The 21,078-nt window shown below is 31.6% G+C and overlaps 2 protein-coding genes across 2 annotated transcripts; both read right to left on the bottom strand.

The window, feature by feature from the left end:
* Nucleotides 1-779: 779 nt before the first annotated feature.
* LOC134687812 (perlucin-like) lies at nucleotides 780-6,171 on the bottom strand. Its single transcript, XM_063548269.1, has 4 exons — nucleotides 6,133-6,171; nucleotides 5,033-5,141; nucleotides 4,141-4,351; nucleotides 780-846 (listed from the first exon to the last, which is right to left on the bottom strand). Exons 1-4 carry the CDS (start codon nucleotides 6,169-6,171, stop codon nucleotides 813-815), a joined length of 393 nt encoding a protein of 130 aa, XP_063404339.1. The 3' UTR covers nucleotides 780-812.
* A 7,374-nt stretch (nucleotides 6,172-13,545) lies between these two features.
* Nucleotides 13,546-19,907, bottom strand: LOC134687811 (perlucin-like). The gene is made up of 4 exons (XM_063548268.1): nucleotides 19,902-19,907; nucleotides 18,444-18,552; nucleotides 14,873-15,086; nucleotides 13,546-13,579 (listed from the first exon to the last, which is right to left on the bottom strand). Exons 1-4 carry the CDS (start codon nucleotides 19,905-19,907, stop codon nucleotides 13,546-13,548), a joined length of 363 nt encoding a protein of 120 aa, XP_063404338.1.
* Between the last annotated feature and the right edge of the window lie 1,171 nt (nucleotides 19,908-21,078).

Below are 21,078 nucleotides of genomic sequence, written 5' to 3'. Positions count from 1 at the left end.
GAAAACAGACATGATAGGTAAAATTGTAACAATAGGGGTATAGCAGTCGTCACCGTTTCACAAATTCAATAAGAACAAAATCAAACCAATATTCCAAAATATCTATCCAATTCAACAACCACATTCATTTTCTTACTTAGATATGTATGTATACCATATAACTCAGCCAAAACTCAAATGCAGCAATTAAAAAAAAGTGATTTGATGAATAAACAGGATATGTTAAAGGTTGCTGAACATTTACATGACAAAAATTGAGATCTGACGGCATACCCATATTTTTATAAATTTGTAGCATGCAATTTGTCCATTATTTATTTATTCATGTGAGCATTTTTTTGTATTTATTTCTTCATTTTAAGATCTTGTTTAAAACCATTTGATGGTGCATAATAAAGATAATTGTTTAAGCAGAAACATTTAATTCACACAGAGTATCTTATCATTGAAATAGTATATAACTTTTATATCGGAAAGAATTGAACAAGAATAGTCCAGGAATTGTCATAGTTCTATACCCCAGGGCTAGCTAATAACCCGATTTATTTGTATTCTTGAAACAACGATATGTAGACCAAAAAAAAGTTTATTTCTCTTTTCCAGTGCTGTGATCAAGATTATTTCTTTCAAAGTGACATCAGAAAACGCTATTTTCGAACGTTACAATATCATATTAATAGATAAGCAAGATTGATTAATTGATTGTTATATAGTCAGCAAAGAACGCCATGTTTACGTATTAATTAAATAGATATTGAAAACAAGATATATATATTATTTATCATTATCATTATTTTGACATTATTTTTTCTTCACTTTCCAATGATGCTCCCGCCTGCTGGATATCTACAAAATAAAAGGCATCATGATAAAATCTATATTACTAAATGAATAGAGTTGAAATTGGATGTCGCGTTTTCTTTTTTTACATAAAATACACGAAAATTGTTTTATACCACAAAGGGGTAATAAACAGCCTTCTCCTCTGAAATTTACTTGCCATCATCATAAATTTTAGAACTGAACGTCGTGAAAGACGGTCGATCCGAACTGGCGTTTTTCCGATTCAAACCCCCAAATACGAAGATGAAAACGCGACACCCAATTTCAACTCTTTTCATTCAGTAAGATAGATTACGTAGCAGGTACAGTAAATAGTTATCTTACACTGAAACGATTTGTGATACAGATTCCCTTGACGCGCTCAGCAATTAGACAACAGATTTTTATACCGCAAAGCTTTTCCTTCCGCATCAATTTCACATGAAAAAGTCGGGGGTATTACTTCATTTTTCGGTAAAAGTGGTGCCGAAGAACGACTGGAATGGGAGCCACTCCAATTCATATAAATGCATAAAATTCCGCTTTGTCAAATGCTAGAGCTTTTACTTCTGGGGAACTGCAGCAATTTAACATGAAAATGGTGGAGGGGTTAATGCATTCTGGGTATGCGAATGACATATCCTATGAGTAGATCACAAACGCCAATAGTTTCTGTCGGAAAGACTTATCGTTTGGATGTCATATTGAGTGGAGGTATTTCGTCTGTAACACACATCAAAAAGATTTAAGATCTTAATATCGCCTTACACCAAAACTAACCAACGTAAATTTCGCGGATATTTTCTAGTAAATAATTATATGGATAGATGTTTCATACATGTTTTTCTCCAAATCAGATTTATAAATGAAGCAATATTTGGTGATGATAGTGGAATTATTCGTAACCTTCCACGTATATATTAAAGTTATTCTAAATAAAATCTGGTGCTTCATAGAGGCAGTCACTATCAACAAAATTTCCGTCGACATGCAGTATTTAATAATAATGAATATCTGCTGTATTAATGTGCTGTTATAACAAGTCGTTTTAATTAATTTGACTTCTTTTTTTTAACAAATCAAATCAAATCAAATATTTTATTGTCATATAAACTTTACAGTTTGTGACCAACATATATTAACACAATAAACACAATAAACATATATACATACATATTAAACACACAAAATATGAACAGCATTAAAATTTATAACAACAAACAAGTTGTTAAGAGTCCCCTGCCCTCAGTTCTAATGACTTTTTCAAGAAGGATCCTAACTTATTTGTTTGTAAAGGCGATGATGGATTTAGTAAGTAATGATTTTTTTTCTTCTTCATTTAAATTATTAAAGTTATTATTTTCTGCACATATGTGATGAAAAAAGTCATTTCTTAGAGTTTTATTATACTCACAATATAGTAAAAAATGTTTCTCATCCTCTAGTATTTTACATTTATGGCAAAGACGTTCCTCTCTTGGGATTTTAAAATATCTCCCCTTTTCAATCAAGAGGGAGTGATCACTTATTCTAAATTTTGTAATCTTTTTTAAGTTTTTTATAGAGAAAAAAATTACTTTTATCATCGATGTTTTGAAATTTATTTTGAATTAAATATTCATATCTATTTTTCATTTTTAACTTTATATCGTTTTTTATTTTATTTACATCTTTAATGTCCTTACAAGAAGAAAGAATATTAAGGTCAACGTTAGTCTCTTTAACAATATTTTTAGCATATGTATACCATGAGTAAGTTCCTTTAACAATGGATTAATATTATTATTATATAGTCTAGCTAAATATAAAAGGGTTTGTGTTTTAATAAAACATTCTATAGGCAATCTTCCTAATTCAACTCTTGCTCCTAAATTGGATGCATTTTTTCTTATCCCTAGAGTAGATTTACAAAATTTAAGATGCATATTTTCTATGGGGGTTTTGTCTATAAAATCAAGTTGATTAATTTCTTTTCCTGAAGTTAAGGCTCTGCTTTTGGCTCGATGAAAAGAAATATATGTATCCAAATATGTTACTTCTGAATTATAGGTCATAATTGGTTTTACTAAAGAATCAAAAAGATTATTTGCTACTTTTATAGGTAGATTATTCAATGATTTAGTATATGATTTTATTGCAAAAAATACTTTTTTTGCTTTTTTTTGTCAGCTCTAAAGTACTTTGTGATAAATTTCCATTCCATTTTATCAACATTCCCAAAAATGAATATTCTGTTACACTCTCTATGGCTTTATTCTCATAGTAAATATGTGATGTTTCACTTTTATGCTTTAACTGACTAAAAATCATGGATTTAGTTTTGTTTGTATTCAAAGAGAGTTGCCATTTCGGTTACAATATAATTTAACGTTATTTAAACTGTTTTGTAGCCCCTCTTTTGATTCTGACAGGATTAAAAGATCATCCGCAAAAAGAAGGCATCCTACCTTACTATTTATAAGCTTAAGGGGACTTGAATCATTTCCCTCAATTTTTTTTACAATATCATTTATAAAGACATTAAATAAAGTGAGACTTAGTGTGTCTCCCTGTTTAACCCCTCTAGCAATATTAAAATATTCTGATACATAATCTTTATATTTTAAAGATGATTTAGTATTTAAGTATTGTTGTTTTATAACTCTATAAAAAGACTTGCCAACTCCCATTTTACATAATTTATAAAGTAAAGCAGTTCTCCATACTGAATCAAAAGCCTTTTTCAGATCTATGAAGCAGGCATAAATCTTTTTTTTTCTCTTTATGTAAATATTTATTAATCAAGGACTTTAATAAAAAGATGCTATCAGCTGTTCTGTGATTTTCTCTGAAACCAAACTGACAATCACTTAATTGTTTGTCAACAATCTTGATTAGCCTATTACTTAATATGGCATTAAAATTTTTGGTAGATTACTTATAAGAGAAATGCCTCTATAATTATTAGGGTCTAACTTGTCACCTTTTTTATGTAAAGGAATCATGAAAGATAATTTCCAAGAATCTGGATAATTACCTGTCTTTAAAATCAAATTAAAAACTTTTACAATAGAATTTAACAATTTAAAAGAATTCATTTTGTCACTTCATTCGATTAGTTACTTTGACCAATCGATTCATGTAAGAATTATGTCAAATCTTGTCATTTTGTTTTTACTGTTAACAATCAAATATAAAAATAATAAAAAGATATGGTAAAATTGGCTGTGAGATAAATGTTCAAAAGAGACCAACATGACACAGAAATTAACAAGTACATGTCACAGAAAGGCCTTTGACAATGAACAAACCCCACACCACTTTTTTCCATAAACTTACTCCATTTCGCATATGAAATTTAATTCATGCGAACAATCAATATCGTTCCATCCGTTGGCTCTGTGACTTTTAATTTCAAGACAGTTTTCTTTACCATTTTGATTGTTCGGTTCAGTAGGATACCAGTTAGTGTAGGATAATTGTTTCCCTGTGGATGCCCACACCCAGACTCCTTCTAAAACTTCATCTGTTCCGTCTAACCAATAGTGACCTAAAGAAAATTATCTTACCGATATAATAGACATAATGATAAACTGTTCCTTTTGTATGCAATAGTTTATCATTTGAAGACGTCTGAAACGCATTGACTAAAACTGAAATTTAGAAAACAAGGCTGTTGCATGATGGCTGATAGGCCTGCAACGTTTTATCTTAACAGGCCAATTAAGAATCCCACGGATATTTTTTTGTTATTCGCTGTTTTGAGGGACCGGAGATTTCCTTGAAAAACATTTTATTTCGTTACTCTTACAAACCTTGTGGACAAATGCCAATATAGAAGAAACAATAGTTATACATTTATATAACAAATTAAAAAAAAACCGACTCAAGTAAAAACGAAATAGCATACAGACGGGGGGAAATTAAACATTCTTAAATCACAATAAAGCTAGATGTCAAAACGGTAAATACTGCTTGCCTAATCAAATACATATACATTTACTGGAAACATATAAACAAAATAAGTTGTGAATTTCGCAAGCGTTTCCTTCGCAAAAAATGCAATTGTTTCATCAAAAACATTTTGTTTAATATATCTGTATGAACAAAAAGACATCTGAGCGTTATATACATATACCTCTTTACAATATTTATTTGCTTTTCGGTGTTGGGAGGAAACTTGTTTAAACACATTCTAATATTCATTTAATATGGATAACAAATTACATACGCACAGTTCCAGTATATCTTTCAATATTATCGATGGTATCCACAAGAAAAGTGTTTTCTTGGCGAGTTTGAACATCAGCCAGTTGTGAGTGGTAGGATCTACAAAAACTCTGAAAATGCAATAGGAATGTGTCAAGTCTATCCTACGACTAATTTGAACGGATGATAGAAAAAAATATCTTTTAACATTTCATTTAATGTAATGGTAACAGTAATCAGATAATTGCGTCACGCGAAAAAACAAAATAAATCTAAAAATCAAATGCAACAATTTAAAAAAATCAAAAGGTACCCAAATAAACATGACGAAAACTCATGTATTAGTGTTCCAGATTGTTTAATAATTGACAACCGTCGTATTTAAATCCAAAAGTTGAATGCAATATTTGCCACTGAACATAAAACAATTAGCAATCAAGCAACCAATCAACTAATCACGTCAGTTTATATACACAGTATCACAATGAAGTATACGTACAGGTCCATGTAAGAATCAGGCAAACAGTGATAAGTCCATTTTGGCAAATTGATCAAATATATGGATTTACCTTATTAGAACTTGAATATGAAATTTTTTTTTGAAAAAAATAATTTTTGTGTTAAAAATATTCATTTTCAAATTTCCCCCTGATGGCCCCTAAAAATGAGCAAGGAAAACTACAAAAATGCATGTTTTTAAAGTAATTTATCTTGCTTTAATAATATATTTTTTGTTGCTAGTATATACTTTATATAGAGTTAATATGTATAGTGATATGAAAACAGATTGAAAATTGATTTCAAATATTTTCTTCCCTAGCAACCGTAACCATGGAAATGTGATCAAAATGAATTTAGAAAAATGCAAATTTCATCTAATTTCATTTTATTTTTTTAAGAAACAGCAACCGTATACACACTTTTATTATATATTCCCTTTTAGTAGAAGCCCTGTAGAATAAATCCAAACAAAAAAAAGTTCAGAAATATTTGGCTGTTGTAGGTGGCAGCACCATCAAAATCGTCAATTTTTCAGTTTTTCTTTAATAATTTATGATTTTTACACCCCATGTTGATCAAATTTAGGTGAAATATTCACTTATATCATGCCAATTCCTATACATATGATAAACCAGGGTGTAAAGGGGTAATATTTTGCATTTTGAGTGGAACAATATATAGTTTGTTTGTGTATTTTTGGGGAGGAGGGTTGCCTGAACTATTTCCAAGGGGAAAAATGTTATGATTTACATTAGTAATGACCCTAAGTCCACAATAATTGTGTTGTTACCTTGCAAGCATCAACAAGGGTCTGAATTGATATAAATGAAGGATTTGATTTTTAAGAAACTAATAGTTTTCTCAATATATTGATCCAAATATTACACGGCACTTTAGTGTAGTAATTTTAGCAAAGGATTACTATGTTTTGTGTCTCCCACATTTATTTTTTTATTTCAGATGTGATAAATAGGTACTCCTGCAAAATATTTGTTCAGTGGTACAAGCAGTTAATAAAAAAATAAACAGTTCACTTAAGTGTCTCCAGTTTCTTCCTCAATATGTAAATATGCAAGAGTCTTGCATACAGAAATTTTCCCTTTGGAACAGAACATATCTAGTGAACTAACATGTATTAAGTGAAACCACCCTTATTCACAAATCGATAATATTGAACTTAAATTCAATTTTTACTACCAGGAAGAAAGTCAATTGGAGATAATGGAAGTAAAGAATAAAAAAAAAGATAGATAGTAAGTTGTTCAAATGTTTAATTTTCTAATAACTAAATAATTATATGATCATGATGGTACAAGCAAAATTATTTTAACATATGTTCTAATAATACTTAGTTTTCAGTGATCAAATATGTATCTTAACCTTCTATTCAAAAGAGTGATTGCTTAACATGCTTAGTACTTTAATAATATGTGACAAATACTTTTATGAAAAAAATAATAAGGAAATCTTGATATTATCCTGTCTTTCTTTAAAGCCTATCTCATAATTCAACTTCAGTCGCCTTTGTTGATGTTGGTTTATTTTTTTGGTTGTAAATACCACTTCATTGCACAACCTTGCCCGCTCAGGTGTCAGATTGTTTCCTGTTACAACTGTTAAAAATGCTTTCCTATATATATATATATAGCTATCAACAGATGGTTTTCAAGTCTATTTAAGGTAGCAAATCTAATGACACAGCCAACTTTTGAGCAAAAGAACTGCATTTAATCAGAACTTTCTGAGTGATGAGAGGATAATATGGTTGAGTCTTCACCATTTTCTGTTTTTATTTCTGGTCCTTCATGGAGATTAACTGCACCATCTGTTTTAGGTGTTTTGATTTTTCCAGTTACATTAATAGATAAATAAAATCCTGATATTAACACACATTTTTCTGTTTTATTTTCCTGTCAGTTACCAAAATCCATTTGGTCTATGGATTTATAAGGAATAAATTTTACTTTGCCAATGTTGTAGGCTTTCCTCAGTAGTATACCATCTTCTTCAACTCACAACTCATTAAAATCGTTTATTCCATTAAACTTGTGTGTTATCAGTTTGTGTTATGAGGTGTAGTTAGCACATTCAGAGACTTGACATCCAGCAAAACCTGTGAAAAGAAATAATAATGAGGGCAATTATAAACCGATTCAAAGGTCATGTTTTCAACTTAAACAAAATGTGTGTACATCACTACATAGGTCAACATGATATTTTGAAGAAAAGAAAATAATTGTAAACTAGAGGCTCCAAGGAGCCGGTGTTGCTCCAATGATAATTTTATTTACAATTGATGCATGGAATAATGCAATAGTTGTTATACTTTTGCTCTAGTTTCAGAGATACATGTATGGACCAGTCAAAAACTGCATTTTTTCCCATGTTCTATCTTAGCCATGTCTGCCATGTTTTAGGCAGACAGGGTCACTGGACACATGTCAGATTTGCTCTAAATGCTCTGGTTTTTGAGTTATAAGCCAAAAACTGCATTTTACCTGTATGATCTATTTTAAGCCATGGTGGCCATCTTGGTTGGTTGGCTGGGTCACTGAAGTTTGGTTTAATTTGGCCCAGTAGTTTCAGAGGAGAAGATTTTTGTAAAAGTTAACGACAACGTACACAAAGTGATTGGAAAAGCTCACTTGGCCCTTTGGGCCAGGTGAGCTAATAAACAATCAAAAACAACAAAATTTCCTTAAAATTTCTAGTTATGAGGAAGCAACCTAATAAGTTTGTCAGAATGATTTAAGGATACATATATCTTAGCTTAATGAAAATTTCTGCCTATGTAAAATTTGCTCTTAATGCTTAAGTTTCAGAGATATAAGCCTAAATTTACATTTTACCCCTATTTTTCTAAGGTGGCCATCTTGGTTGGTTAGCCGGGTCATTGGACGCACTTTTTAAATTAATACCCAAATGATAATTGTGGCCAAGTTTGGTTAAATTTGGCTAATTAGTTTCAGTGGAGAAGATATTTGTAAAAGTTAAAAGACAACGAAAACAGACAAGTGATGAGAAAAGCTTTAGGGCCATGTGAGCTAAAAAAGTAAAAAAAAAAGAGTTGCAGTGCATGATGTGCTGTTTGCACTATCATATCAAGGGTTCAGTTTAAAGTTTGATATTGAGACAGATAGTAATATAAGGAAATTATGCACTAAATTTCAAACTATTCTGACTTTTTACTATGACCAAAACCTTTACCCTGAAAAATAACTGTTTTAACATTGATTAGTTTTTTTATGATATGGTCCTAATCTGGCATACAATTTGATTTTTGTAAAAAATTGTGCAAGAAAAAAAAATTGAATCATAATTTCCTGTTGATATGCACATCTGCATAATATGTCCTTATTATCTACAAGTTTCATGCAGATCTGTTGTGTAGTTTCAGAGGAGTTGCAAAGACACTTTTGCAGAAGTACATTAAAGCAAATAATTTCAAAGGGGCGTAACTCATAGAAAAAAAATGAATCTTAATTTCCTGTTGACACATGGTTGATATGCACATCTACATAGTATGTCCTTATCATCTACCGAGTATCATAAAATCATATTGAATATTTATCAATATACGTTCTATGAATTAACTATATAATTATAGTATCACAATATATACTTGAGGGGGGGGGGGAGGTTCTGAGATTGGAAGCCTCCTTTTTTTTTTTGCCGATCAATGCATTTGAATGAGGACATATAGTTGGGACCCCACCCCCCTTATTGTCCTGGGTTTGGAACCCCCTTTTTAAAATGGCTGGATCCGCCCCTGATGTGTATGTGAGCCTCAGCCTGTGACTCAAGTCGAACATTTTGAAATTATCATGTCAGATTTATTTGTGAAATGAAATTTACTTCTGAGATTCAGACTGTCTCTGAAATTGTGTATAGAACCAGATTTGCTTATTTTAACAGGGCACATTCAGTTCACAGTGGGTTTGTGTTGTACTTATGTTTTCTGTTTGAACAATGTACATTTTGTTAATTTACCTGTTCTAGAGTGCAGGGCAGTTTTCATATCAGCTGCTGTTCCAATGTTTTTTCCAACTTGCAACCCAACTTTTCATCTTTTTGCGCATATATTTGCCATCTTTAAATCACTGCATGGGCTTCAGACTAGCAATACCCCTGAATATTGATCCCTATAAAATATTCATTACTCTGCAATTTAAAAATACAAAAAATAACTAAAAAGTATTGTGTATAAGTTTAATTACATTAGATTAAGGCAAACTACAGAAAGAGGAAGAAAACTAAAAATTTAGCAATTTTACCATTTGTAAAGGGGCATAACTTTAGAAAGGCTAAAGTGACGCCCCCAAAATTCAAACTTGATTGTGTTAAGTGGTAATACATATTGTATTAAAGTTTACTAACATTTGGTTAAGGCAACTGAAGGTTATCTATAGTTGTTAATTTCTGTGTCATTTTGGTCTCTTGTGGCAAGTTATCTCTGACATTGGCAATCATACCACATCTTCTTTTTTGAATAAATAGTTAGAGTACAAAAAATAGATTGAATGCGATGATTTTACTTTAGTGAATAACATTTTTCTTATAAAAATTTCCAAACTTTTTAAACATTGAAAGAGAAGATATGTATCAAAAGATTTCAAATATAAAAAAAATGTGTTCTAGGCATCTGCTGTTAACAGAAAATCAATATCGAAGTTGACCTACTTTCAATGCATTACACTGTTGTATATGCGGACAGCGAACGCATTCAATCTATTTTTTCTAGACAAATATGGCATACATCGATGTAATACTATGGTTTTGTCACTTTTATTAATGGATAACAAAGTTCCCAAAATTTCACCATATTCCGTGTATATGGACTTATCACTTTTTATTTGATTTGCCTGATTCTTACACGGACCTGTACTTTTAAAAAATGTCCCGTTTCTTATATAATGATAGGTTTCACAATGTTGATGTTTGTTTATGCTAACATTTTGAAAACGCCAGTATCTATTTATCATTACCTCTTGAAATTAGCATGCAAACTATCATTTTCCGGCTGAAATGAGTATCTAAAATATGTCATCCTTACGATCCTAGAAATATTGTGGTAAACCTTTGACTTATTTCAACACTAGTCTATAAAATAAGTGTATGCAATAAAAAATGTATCTGAAAATTAAATAATGGAGTCTTTGCGTTTTGTTTTATTTTGTGTGTGTGTATTCTCCCCTAACAAAAACGATGATTATATCAAATAGATAAGAAGAAGGCCTAAGTGTAGAGGTTAGCGCATTGGACTACAATCTCTAAGATACCTGGTTAGATCCAAGATCCAGGCAGAAAATGTCACGAACTAAATTTTTGGCTCTCCTTCGACAAAAATTGCGAGTATGGTCTTGAGAAACGGTGCTTATCCGTCCGCAGGATACATTAAACGGCTTTCCCGTGTTAAGAGAGAGTAACATCTCTTGCGCGAAAATGACACCCTTGTAAATTTCGAAATATAGCAGACTATTGCCGCTACAAGGCAGCACTCGCACCCCCAAAGTACATGTTTAAAATAAAAAGATAAGCCGTGTTAACTTTGTGTATATAAAGGACAAAGCAATTCTCATATTGGAAGGAAACTTTTTTTCGTGTGTTAAAATCTAATGATTTATAAGATGTGCTGTTTGTGATACAGTAAGGTTTATTCAGACACGCTTCATTTTGCTCGTGTAATCGTTAATTCGTTTTTTTTTTTATTTATTTAGCAACTTTGTTTTGACGTAATTTTGAAAACGTAGACTTACTGCTGCACTAGTCCATGATTTTTTGGTGTCACTGATATAATAACACGAATTACCATAATGAAGCCATCCTCTTTCACATTCAGAAAATACTAGAGTAACAGCTAAATAAAAAAGGCAACCTTTCTCAAACATTTGCTTGACAATTATTTTTTCAATTAATAATGAGCATCCGATGAGCGCTGTTCGTGATGGTAGCCTGTCACATGGAACGTTCAACCCTAAACATACATAGATATTGAAACTATATAAATGCATGATCGAATATCTCAGAAGCTGGTGAATTTTCAAATGAGATTGTTTCAGAATAGCCAAACCTCAACTATGTCTGATTGAGGGAAACAATCATTATTTAATTTTATGCGATAATAAATATATTCGAGGGTCGGTGCTCAAACCAAAATGAAAAAATCAATTAATATTTAAATTCCAAAATTCAATTAACAAGTAAATTCAATAAGATAAATTAGAAAAAAAGTACCTCGGAAGTTTAAGACAAGTATTTTCAATCTTGATTACAATTAATAGAATATTTACAATTACAACACGAACTATAAAAAACAACGTCAAGTTCATTTTGTGCATGTCAAGTTATGTGACATTTTTCTTTTCTTTCATATTATATATGTACAATTTAAAAAAAAATAAGTTAATTTGGTATATGAAAACACTTAATGACGGTGTTGTTCAGTATAATAAAACACCGAATGACTTGTTGTGCGGGTAATATATAGTTAGTTGTCCCTTTGCATACCAACTTTTGCTCTCGGCTTTACCTCGAGCAATAGTTGATACCTCAGGGACAACAAACTTGCTAAAGGTGGGGCATAAAACATTGGTTGTAAATTAAAACTAATAAAAAGAACAAGATGCATCATTTAACATTTTGAACGTCGCTACAAACAAAACCCACCGCCATCACTCAACACTGAATTCATCAGGGTCAACTTACAATTTGTGACAAACGACATTTTTCTTAAATATGAAGAATCAAATTGCCAATATAGTAATTACTAGGATAATTTAAGAAAATTATGTGACAATACTTACTACAAAGAAGAAAATTGATAATGAAAAACAGACAATACGCCATGGTGCCAGTACTTTTCTCTTTTGATAAACATGTAGTTTTAAATCGATAAGCATACAATGTGCACTCAAATGACATTGTGATAAGTGGTTCGACCTTATATGAGACCTCAACTATAAGAGGACATACATTCTCGTATTTAGATTACGATATCAGTGCATTCATTGAATTATAAATACAATCTAAAATCATGCTTCTAAAATTTCGCAAAACGAAATTTGAAATTTTAATTATTTAAATTCTCCAATTCTAATAGAAATCAGGATATGGTAAAGTGTCAATGAGACAACTCTCCATCCAAGGAACAATGTGTACAAAAAAACTAGTATATGCCAAAGCATGTTTGCTTGCAAGTACTGTATTTGGGGTTATATCCATTTTCAATAATTTGTGGTACATAATTCTTATATATGTGTCAAATCTTAACCTTTAATAAAACAAATTTGAAATTACAAACATAATTGTAGCTACACTAACCAAGCAAAATTTATTTTCATATCTTTCTTTAAGAAAATTAATTGTGAACAGTTTGTCATACAAAACACTGAGCTAAATCATTACAATCATAATATACTAAAAGCTGCTCGGTATGACGATTTTTTTCCACCTAATAAATGTTTGAAAATTATTCAAAAGAAACAAACTATTAAGTTAAATAAAGATATATGTGTGGTTCCAGTTACTCTACCTATCCTACTTTTTAGTCTTAATAAAAGCATACTCTCATTTTTTTAATCTTATTTTATTTAGCACTTATAAATCAGAATGTTGCTCCCGTAGACTCAATGTAAAATTGTTATTATTAAAATCAAAATCTTCCCATTTTAATTTTTTTTCTATGTACAATTTATATTATGTATCTAATCAGAATCTAATCAGAAATTGACAAATGCAAATGTAAATGTTTATAAAATTTTTGTTCAAGACTACATTAAAAGATATCCCGAAAACTGAAAACTGAAATTTAATCAATTACTGAAGTCACTAAATAGAAGTATAGATTAAAACATGATGCATTAAAATGTTGTACAACTGTATTTCAAGATACATAATATATGTACATATATACCAGCAGCTGATTAATAACTGGGTAATCAGTGGAATACACCCAGAAAAGCTTGGTATTTTGAAGAAATAATGTAACAAACATATTTGGTGAATAAATATATAATGTCGTTAAAAATATAATCTTTATTTTCCTATGATACTCCCACTTGCTGGATATCTACAAAATAAAATATATTTAGATACAATGAATGATAAAAAAATGGACAAATATTGAGGCATGAGTTGCTTCAAAACATATTAATAATTAGGGATGTCAACGAGTACTCGAGTACTCGGGTACTCGCTCGTAAGGCCGAGTACTCGAGTACAGTTTTAGTACTCGGATACTCGTTTGCCTATTATACATCTTGAGGTATTTTTCTTCACATTTCCACTCACTTTAGTTCCGTTGAAATATCCCCTTCGTAATACTAAATAAAATCAATTAACTACATACATGTTTTCTCTTATTTTTGAGATAAGACGTGGCACGGTACTTGTCTATCCCAAATTCATGTATTTGGTTTTCATGTTACATTTGTTATTCTCGTGGTGTATTGTCTGATGATTGGTCTGTTTCTGTGTGTGTTGCGTTTCGGTGTTGTGTCGTTGTTCTCCTCTTATATTTAATTCGTTTCGCTCGGGTTTGGTTTGTTACCCCGATTTTGTTTTTTGTCCATGGATTTATGAGTTTTGAACAGCGGTATACTACTGTTGCCTTTATTATACATATGTTTATTCTGATCCGGGATACTATTTGTATAGTAGTATACCAGCACCGTCCTTTCCTTATGTTTTTATGTTTTCATGTGCACTACTTGTAACAAAAAATAGAAGTCAAATAGTCTTGCGTCCGAAATTGTTGACCAGATCATATTTATTAACAAAAACAAAATCAAAGTGCCCTGTGGTGAACCCTACGCAACTGATTAGAATCATTGTTAACGGTGTTTGTACACGGATCAACATGTTCATTGATTAATGATTTACTCATCACAAGCCGTAAAAACTTACCTTTGTTTGTTAATCAAGAATTCTATGTAAACGTGATTGGTATGATTTGAAAGATTCATCCGAGTACTCGCGAGTACTCGAGTATCATGACCGAGTATTCGAGTATTAAATTTCAGATCTTTTGACATCCCTATTAATAATTGATGCAATACAATATATATAATAGAATTTTTCAAAGAATTTTAACAAATTTAGCTAATTTGCAGTGTTTAAAATGTCAGATGAGAAATTGTTTTATGAAAAGTTGTTTATAAGACTTTTTTGTTAGGTTTGTTAATCGATTTCGATATTTTAATATAAGTTTTGATTAAATGCTTATTTAGTTCACGCGCGATATGTGTGAATCGTTCAGTTACTTCGACTTATAGACTCAACGTTAACATATGATTTGAACTTATTCATGTAAATGTAATCAATGTTCAATATTGCAATTCTACAGGAAAATGATTTAGCTTACTCCATTTCGCATATAAAGTTTTCTTCAACAGAACATGGAGCATCGTTCCATGTACCGACTTTATTCCAGTTTCCAATTTCAAGACAGTCCTCGTTACCGTGTACATTGTTTGGTTCATTATGGACCCAGTTAGTGAAGGATATTGGTTTCCCTGTGGAAGCCCATACCCAGTATCCCTCAATAATTTCATCTGTTCCGTCTATCCAATAGTCATCTAAAGATTTATTTATCAATATTATGATATGTATAATGATTTGTTTTTCTTTTACCTAATATATATTATCGTAATTATCAACTGATAACGTGCCTTGCTATAATTTGCGTGTAAATTTGAACTATATTTATTTTTTTATTTTATTTTCAATAATGATACACAATGTACAGTGCATCATCAGCCTATTTGGCTGGCTGAAAATTACTTGTATATATATGAATGTAATTGTTTGTTTTAAATCAGGTTGCACTTTAAAAACCGATATTATCAAGATGCTTGATTTCTTAATTGACAACATATTTGTTACGTTCGGAGGACGTGTTTTTCAACAGACTGTCGGCATCCCAATGGGAACAAACTGTGCCCCTCTACTTGCTGACTTGTTTCTTTATTATTATGAGGCTGACTTCATGCAGGAACTTCTTAGGAAGAAAGATAAGAAGTCAGCAATATCCTTTAACTCTACTTTCCGCTATATAGATGACGTTCTTTCACTAAACAATTCAAAATTTGGTGACTATGTGGATCGCATCTATCCCATCGAATTGGAGATAAAGGATACTACAGATACAATTAAGTCGGCTTCATATCTTGACTTACATCTAGAAATTGACAATAAGGGTCGGTTGAAGACAAAACTTTACGACAAAAGAGATGATTTCAGCTTTCCAATTGTGAACTTTCCATTTCTAAGTAGCAACATTCCAGCAGCACCTGCATACGGGGTATATATCTCCCAATTGATACGATATTCCCGTGCTTGCATTTCCTATCATGATTTTCTTGATAGAGGGTTACTGCTTACAAGGAAGCTATTAAACCAAGAGTTCCAAATGGTGAAGTTGAAATCATCCCTTCGTAAATTTTACGGACGCCATCACGAGTTGGTTGACCGTTATGGAATAACCGTTTCACAAAAGATATCGGATATGTTCCTTACGTCGTAACTACAATCCCCTTCCCTTTCATGAATTTGACCTACCGAATTAGACTATTTACCGGATTTGTAATCACATAAGCAACACGACGGGTGTCGCATGTGGAGCAGGATCTGCTTACCCTTCCGGAGCACCTGAGATCACCCCTAGTTTTAGGTGGGGTTCGTGTTGTTTATTCTTTAGTTTTCTATGTTGTGTCATGTGTACTATTGTTTTTCTGTTTGTCTTTTTCAATTTTAGCCATGGCGTTGTCAGTTTGTTTTAGATTTACGAGTTTGACTGTCCCTTTAGTATCTTTCGTCCCTCTTTTAATATTGAAATATTCGTTCATTCATTCATATAATAGTTTACCCTTTGATTACGTATCACGCATTGATTAAACTGAAATCTAGACATCTATGATATTGCATAGATGTTAAATATTGAAAACAACACGTTATTAATTTCTTGCGTCCGAAGCGCTTTTCTGGATTTACCTTCATCAGGAACGCTCAAAGCCAAACATTTGAAATCCGAAGATGTACAAGTACCGAAACCGTTGAAGAGCTATATATAAAAAATACCTAAAATAAACAGCCAAATTCATCTAAGACCAACTTTGCCTGAGGGAGTTGAAACCTTAGTTTTTTAATAATTTATAAATTTATAAACGGACAACTTTAGTAAAGTTTTTTAAATCATGTCAGTACCGAAATACTGACTACTGAGCTGATGATACCCTCGGGGACTAATAGTCCACCAGCAGAGGTATGTTAACATGAATGTAACTTGAAAACAGGAGTATATCTGACGGCCCAAACTTTTCATACTAAAACATACTAACCACGGATCCCTCGGATAATCGTGTGACACGAACCATCGGAGCCGACTGCACGATACTGCGTTTTATGCATCATACATAGGACTCTCAATTTTAGCAAGGGATGAGAGAAGTCCTTGAAATATCATATATCATACCAAAAATGTTACCACTTCTTGCCATACATTTTTTGAAAACAAATAAACAAAATTCAATGCGAACCTTGCAAATCTTAGCTCCGTAAATAAACTCATCATAGATACCTTAGTATTAATATGACCATATCAATGATAATTCATGTCAGCACAGAAGTGCATGCTACTGGTCTGGTGATACCCTCGGGGAATTAAAACTCAGCTAGTAGTGGCATCGACCCAGTGGTTGTACATAAACTCATCATAGATACCAGAATAAAATTTTGCATTTACGCCAGACGCGCGTTTCGTCTACAAAAGACTCATCAGTGACGGTCTAATCCAAACAAGTTAAAAAGGCTAAATAAACATAAAGTACGAAGTTGATGAGAATTGAGGACCAAACTTCCTAAATTTTTGGCCAAAAACAGATAAGGTAATCTATTCCTGAGATAGTAAAATCTTAGTATTTCAAAATTGCAAAAGTTTTGTAAACAGTTAATTTATAAATATGACAATATCAATGATAATTCATGTCAGCACAGAACTGCAGGCTACTGGTCTGGTGATATCCTCGGGGAATTAAATCTCCACCAGCAGTGGCATCGACCCAGTGGTTGTAAATAAACTCAGGTGTCAGTAATCACTTCAGAAACTAACAAAACTTTTGAATAGACTTATTGAGAAGGGATATAGTTACGATACTTTTGTCAGGTCATTAAAGATTTCATATTTTGACGTTAATATTGAATCACTTATAGGGTCTTTGCATCGGAACTAAACACATTCATTAAAAAACCAGTTGTTGGCATGACACGGGTTATGTTCTTCTCATATATGTTATGATGGTATGATACTGAACCCCAAACGGGAAGGATTGTGGCTGATATTCATATGATGAAATCATAATATTTCAGTCAGTTTAATTGAAACCTGGAGCTGGCATGTCAGTAAACTGCTAGTAGTCTGTTGTCATTTATGTATTATTGTCATTTTGTTTATTTTATTCGGTTACATCTTCTGACATCAGACTCGGACTTGTCTTGAACTGAATTTTAATGTGCGTATTGTTATGCGTTAACTTTTCTACATTGGCTAGAGGTATAGGGGGAGGGTTGAGATCTCACAAACATGTTAAACCCCGCCGCATTTTTGCGCCTGTCCCAAGCCATGAGCCTCTGGTCTTTGTTAGTCTTGTATTATTTTAATTTTAGTTTCTATGGTCGGGTTGTTGTCTCTTTGACACGTTCCCCATTTCCATTCTCAATTTTATCATCATAGATACCAGAATTAAATTTTGTATTGACGTAAGTATTGTAATTTTTACACTAAAATATATTTCAACATGATTTAAAACGAACAAAAAGACAAATGAGAGTGTTAGTTTTTTGTATGTATACAACTCTTTACCATATTTATTTTGCTCTATATGATAGGGTAGTTAAACAAATCTCTTACTTATACCTATGGATTGTAAAGTACATACGAACAGTTCCAGAGTATCTTTCGATCTTCTCAATTGTATCAATAAGAAATGTATTTTCTTCGCTAGTTTGTACATCAGCAAGTTGCGAGTGGAAAGCTTTACAAAAACTCTGTAAAAGAAATAGCAATGTGTCAAGTTGGCCTAGTTTTGAATTTAAACAAGATATAGCAATAGGACTTAAAACGTTTATTTTTCAAATAGCTGTAATAGACAATTTCGTGACACGAAAGAAAGGCGAAAAGACTAACGCATAGTAACAAAATGAATACGACTTGTTTTTTCTCTTAAAGTACCCAAATAAACCATGAGTTTACTCATGGACTAGTGCTACGAGTGAAAACCATCATGTGTCAATGCATTCAGTTAAAATATCAAGTCATGCAAATAACAATCCTCTTTATCTCATATAACAAAGTTTCACGATTTGTTTTGATGACGGGTTTTTTTTGGCAAACTATTGCAAAACGATAGCATTTTTTGTTATAACATTGAAATTGATACATCAAAAATATTTCATGTTTTTAAACCTAGAATTTTGTCGAATTTAAACCCTATTAAAAATGCAAGCAAAAGAAGTTTTAACTCCAAATAATTTAATAAAGACAGTGTGTTTCTTTTGTTGTTGAGTATAGTGTCCAGAAATATAATCTATAAGTAAATATTTTTGACGAAAGCTTTACAAAAATCAATGTCCATTCAAGTTGTATTATTATATATCAAACATGTTTATTTGTCGAATTATGGCGTAATGCAAATAAGCCATTGCAGGACAAAACAATACCTTATAAAAAAAATGGTTATTTATGTGTTTAACGAATATCTAAAATGTAACAAAGTGATGTACTGTTCATGCAGTCTCGTTTCAGTTTTTTTTTCTCGTTGATTTCTTTCTACTAATATTTTAGCTATCTCATTTCTAAAACATAGACTCATTAAAGATAGCACATTCTGGTTTTAATATGGATTCACTCACATTAGGTGTTTGCACCGGAAATATATACACATTTATACTGAAACTAGTTGTTGGCATGATAAAGGTTATTTTAGTCCTGTATATTTTATGATGGTATGATAATAAACCCCTAAAGGAATGCATTGTGCTTTAATTTTAATATGACAAAGACATAATGATTCGATCAGTTTAATTGAGGTCTGGAGCTGGTAGGTCTGTAACTACTAGTAGTCCTTTATTGATGTATGTATCATTGTCATTTTTTTTTTTTCATTTGATCACTATTCTAACATCGAACCCGGACTTCTTTAAAACTGAACTTAACTCTGCGTTTTGCTGTGTGTTTCTTTATTCTACATTTGGCTAGAGGTATAGAGCGAGGGTTAAGATATCACAAAACATGTTGAACCCGCCGCATTTTATGCCGGCCCCAAGTCAGGAGCGTTAAGTCTTTGTTAGTCTTGATGGAGTATTAAAACTAGTTCATTTATATGTTTCGGAGTTACATCCATTTTCATTTTAACTATAACACATTTTTCTTAAGTAAACAGCTGAAACTCGCATCCGGTTGCTGGATTTTCTGGCTGTAATGAAGACCAATTTGTGACCGTGGACTGTTGTCAGCCCTTCGGTTGTGTTGTTGTATCTTTGACATATTTCTCATTGCCATTCACAATTATACTTACCGCTGCGCTAGTCCATGTTCTTTTTGTGTCACTGATATAATAACACGAATTACCATGATGGAACCATCCTCGCTCACATTCAGAGAAAACTAGAGTAACAGCTAATAAAATAAGAGGCAAATCTATACTATATGAAACATATGCCTGACTTATGGTGTCAATTCGATGAGCTCTTCTTGGTAAACCTTCATCATGAACGTTCAAAAACAAATATGTAAAGCTATTAATACTAAATATAAATTAAACCCGAGGAGCAGACGAAAGACAAAAAATCACTGTAAAAGAATGCCTAAATCTACATTAGGGAAACTTTGCCTGATTGAATTGGAACCTTAGTTTCTTAATCTTGTTTTACATTTATCAACAAAACAAATGGATAACAACTATCATGTTCCTGACTTTGTACATGCATATCATTAAAAAAAATGGTAGATAATACCTAGTTTTATAGCTAGCTTAACTTTTCACTTGAATTCCGTTATATTGACAACGATATGTAATCAAAACTAACACACAAAATATGTAAAAATATAAAAAAAAATGTGAGCACAGCAGTCAACATGTTTCTTAATCAAAATAAAACAAAACTAGAGGCTCTAAAGAGCCTGTGTCGCTCACCTTGGTCTATGTGCATATTAAACAAAGGACACAAATGGATTCATGACAAAATTGTATTTTGGTGATGGTGATGTGTTTGAAGTTCTTACTTTACTGAACTATTTTGCTTCTTACAATTATATCTATCATGAACTTTGCCCATTAGTAACAGAGAACTATATTTGGTAAAAATTTACATAAATTTACCAAATTAATGAAAATTGTTAAAAATTGACTATAAAGGGCAATAACTCCTTAAGGGGTCAATTGACCATTTAGGTCATGTTGACTTATTTGTAGATCTTACTTTGCTGAACATTATTGCTGTTTACAGTTTATCGCTATCTATAATAGTATTCAAGATAACCAAAAACGGCAAAATTTCTTTAAAAATTACCAA

Source organism: Mytilus trossulus, chromosome 10 (assembly GCF_036588685.1).
Source record: "Mytilus trossulus isolate FHL-02 chromosome 10, PNRI_Mtr1.1.1.hap1, whole genome shotgun sequence".
Classification (NCBI taxonomy): Eukaryota; Metazoa; Mollusca; class Bivalvia; order Mytilida; family Mytilidae; genus Mytilus; species Mytilus trossulus.
Note: the sequence above shows the minus strand (reverse complement) of the source record. Positions and strands in the feature narration are given on the sequence as shown.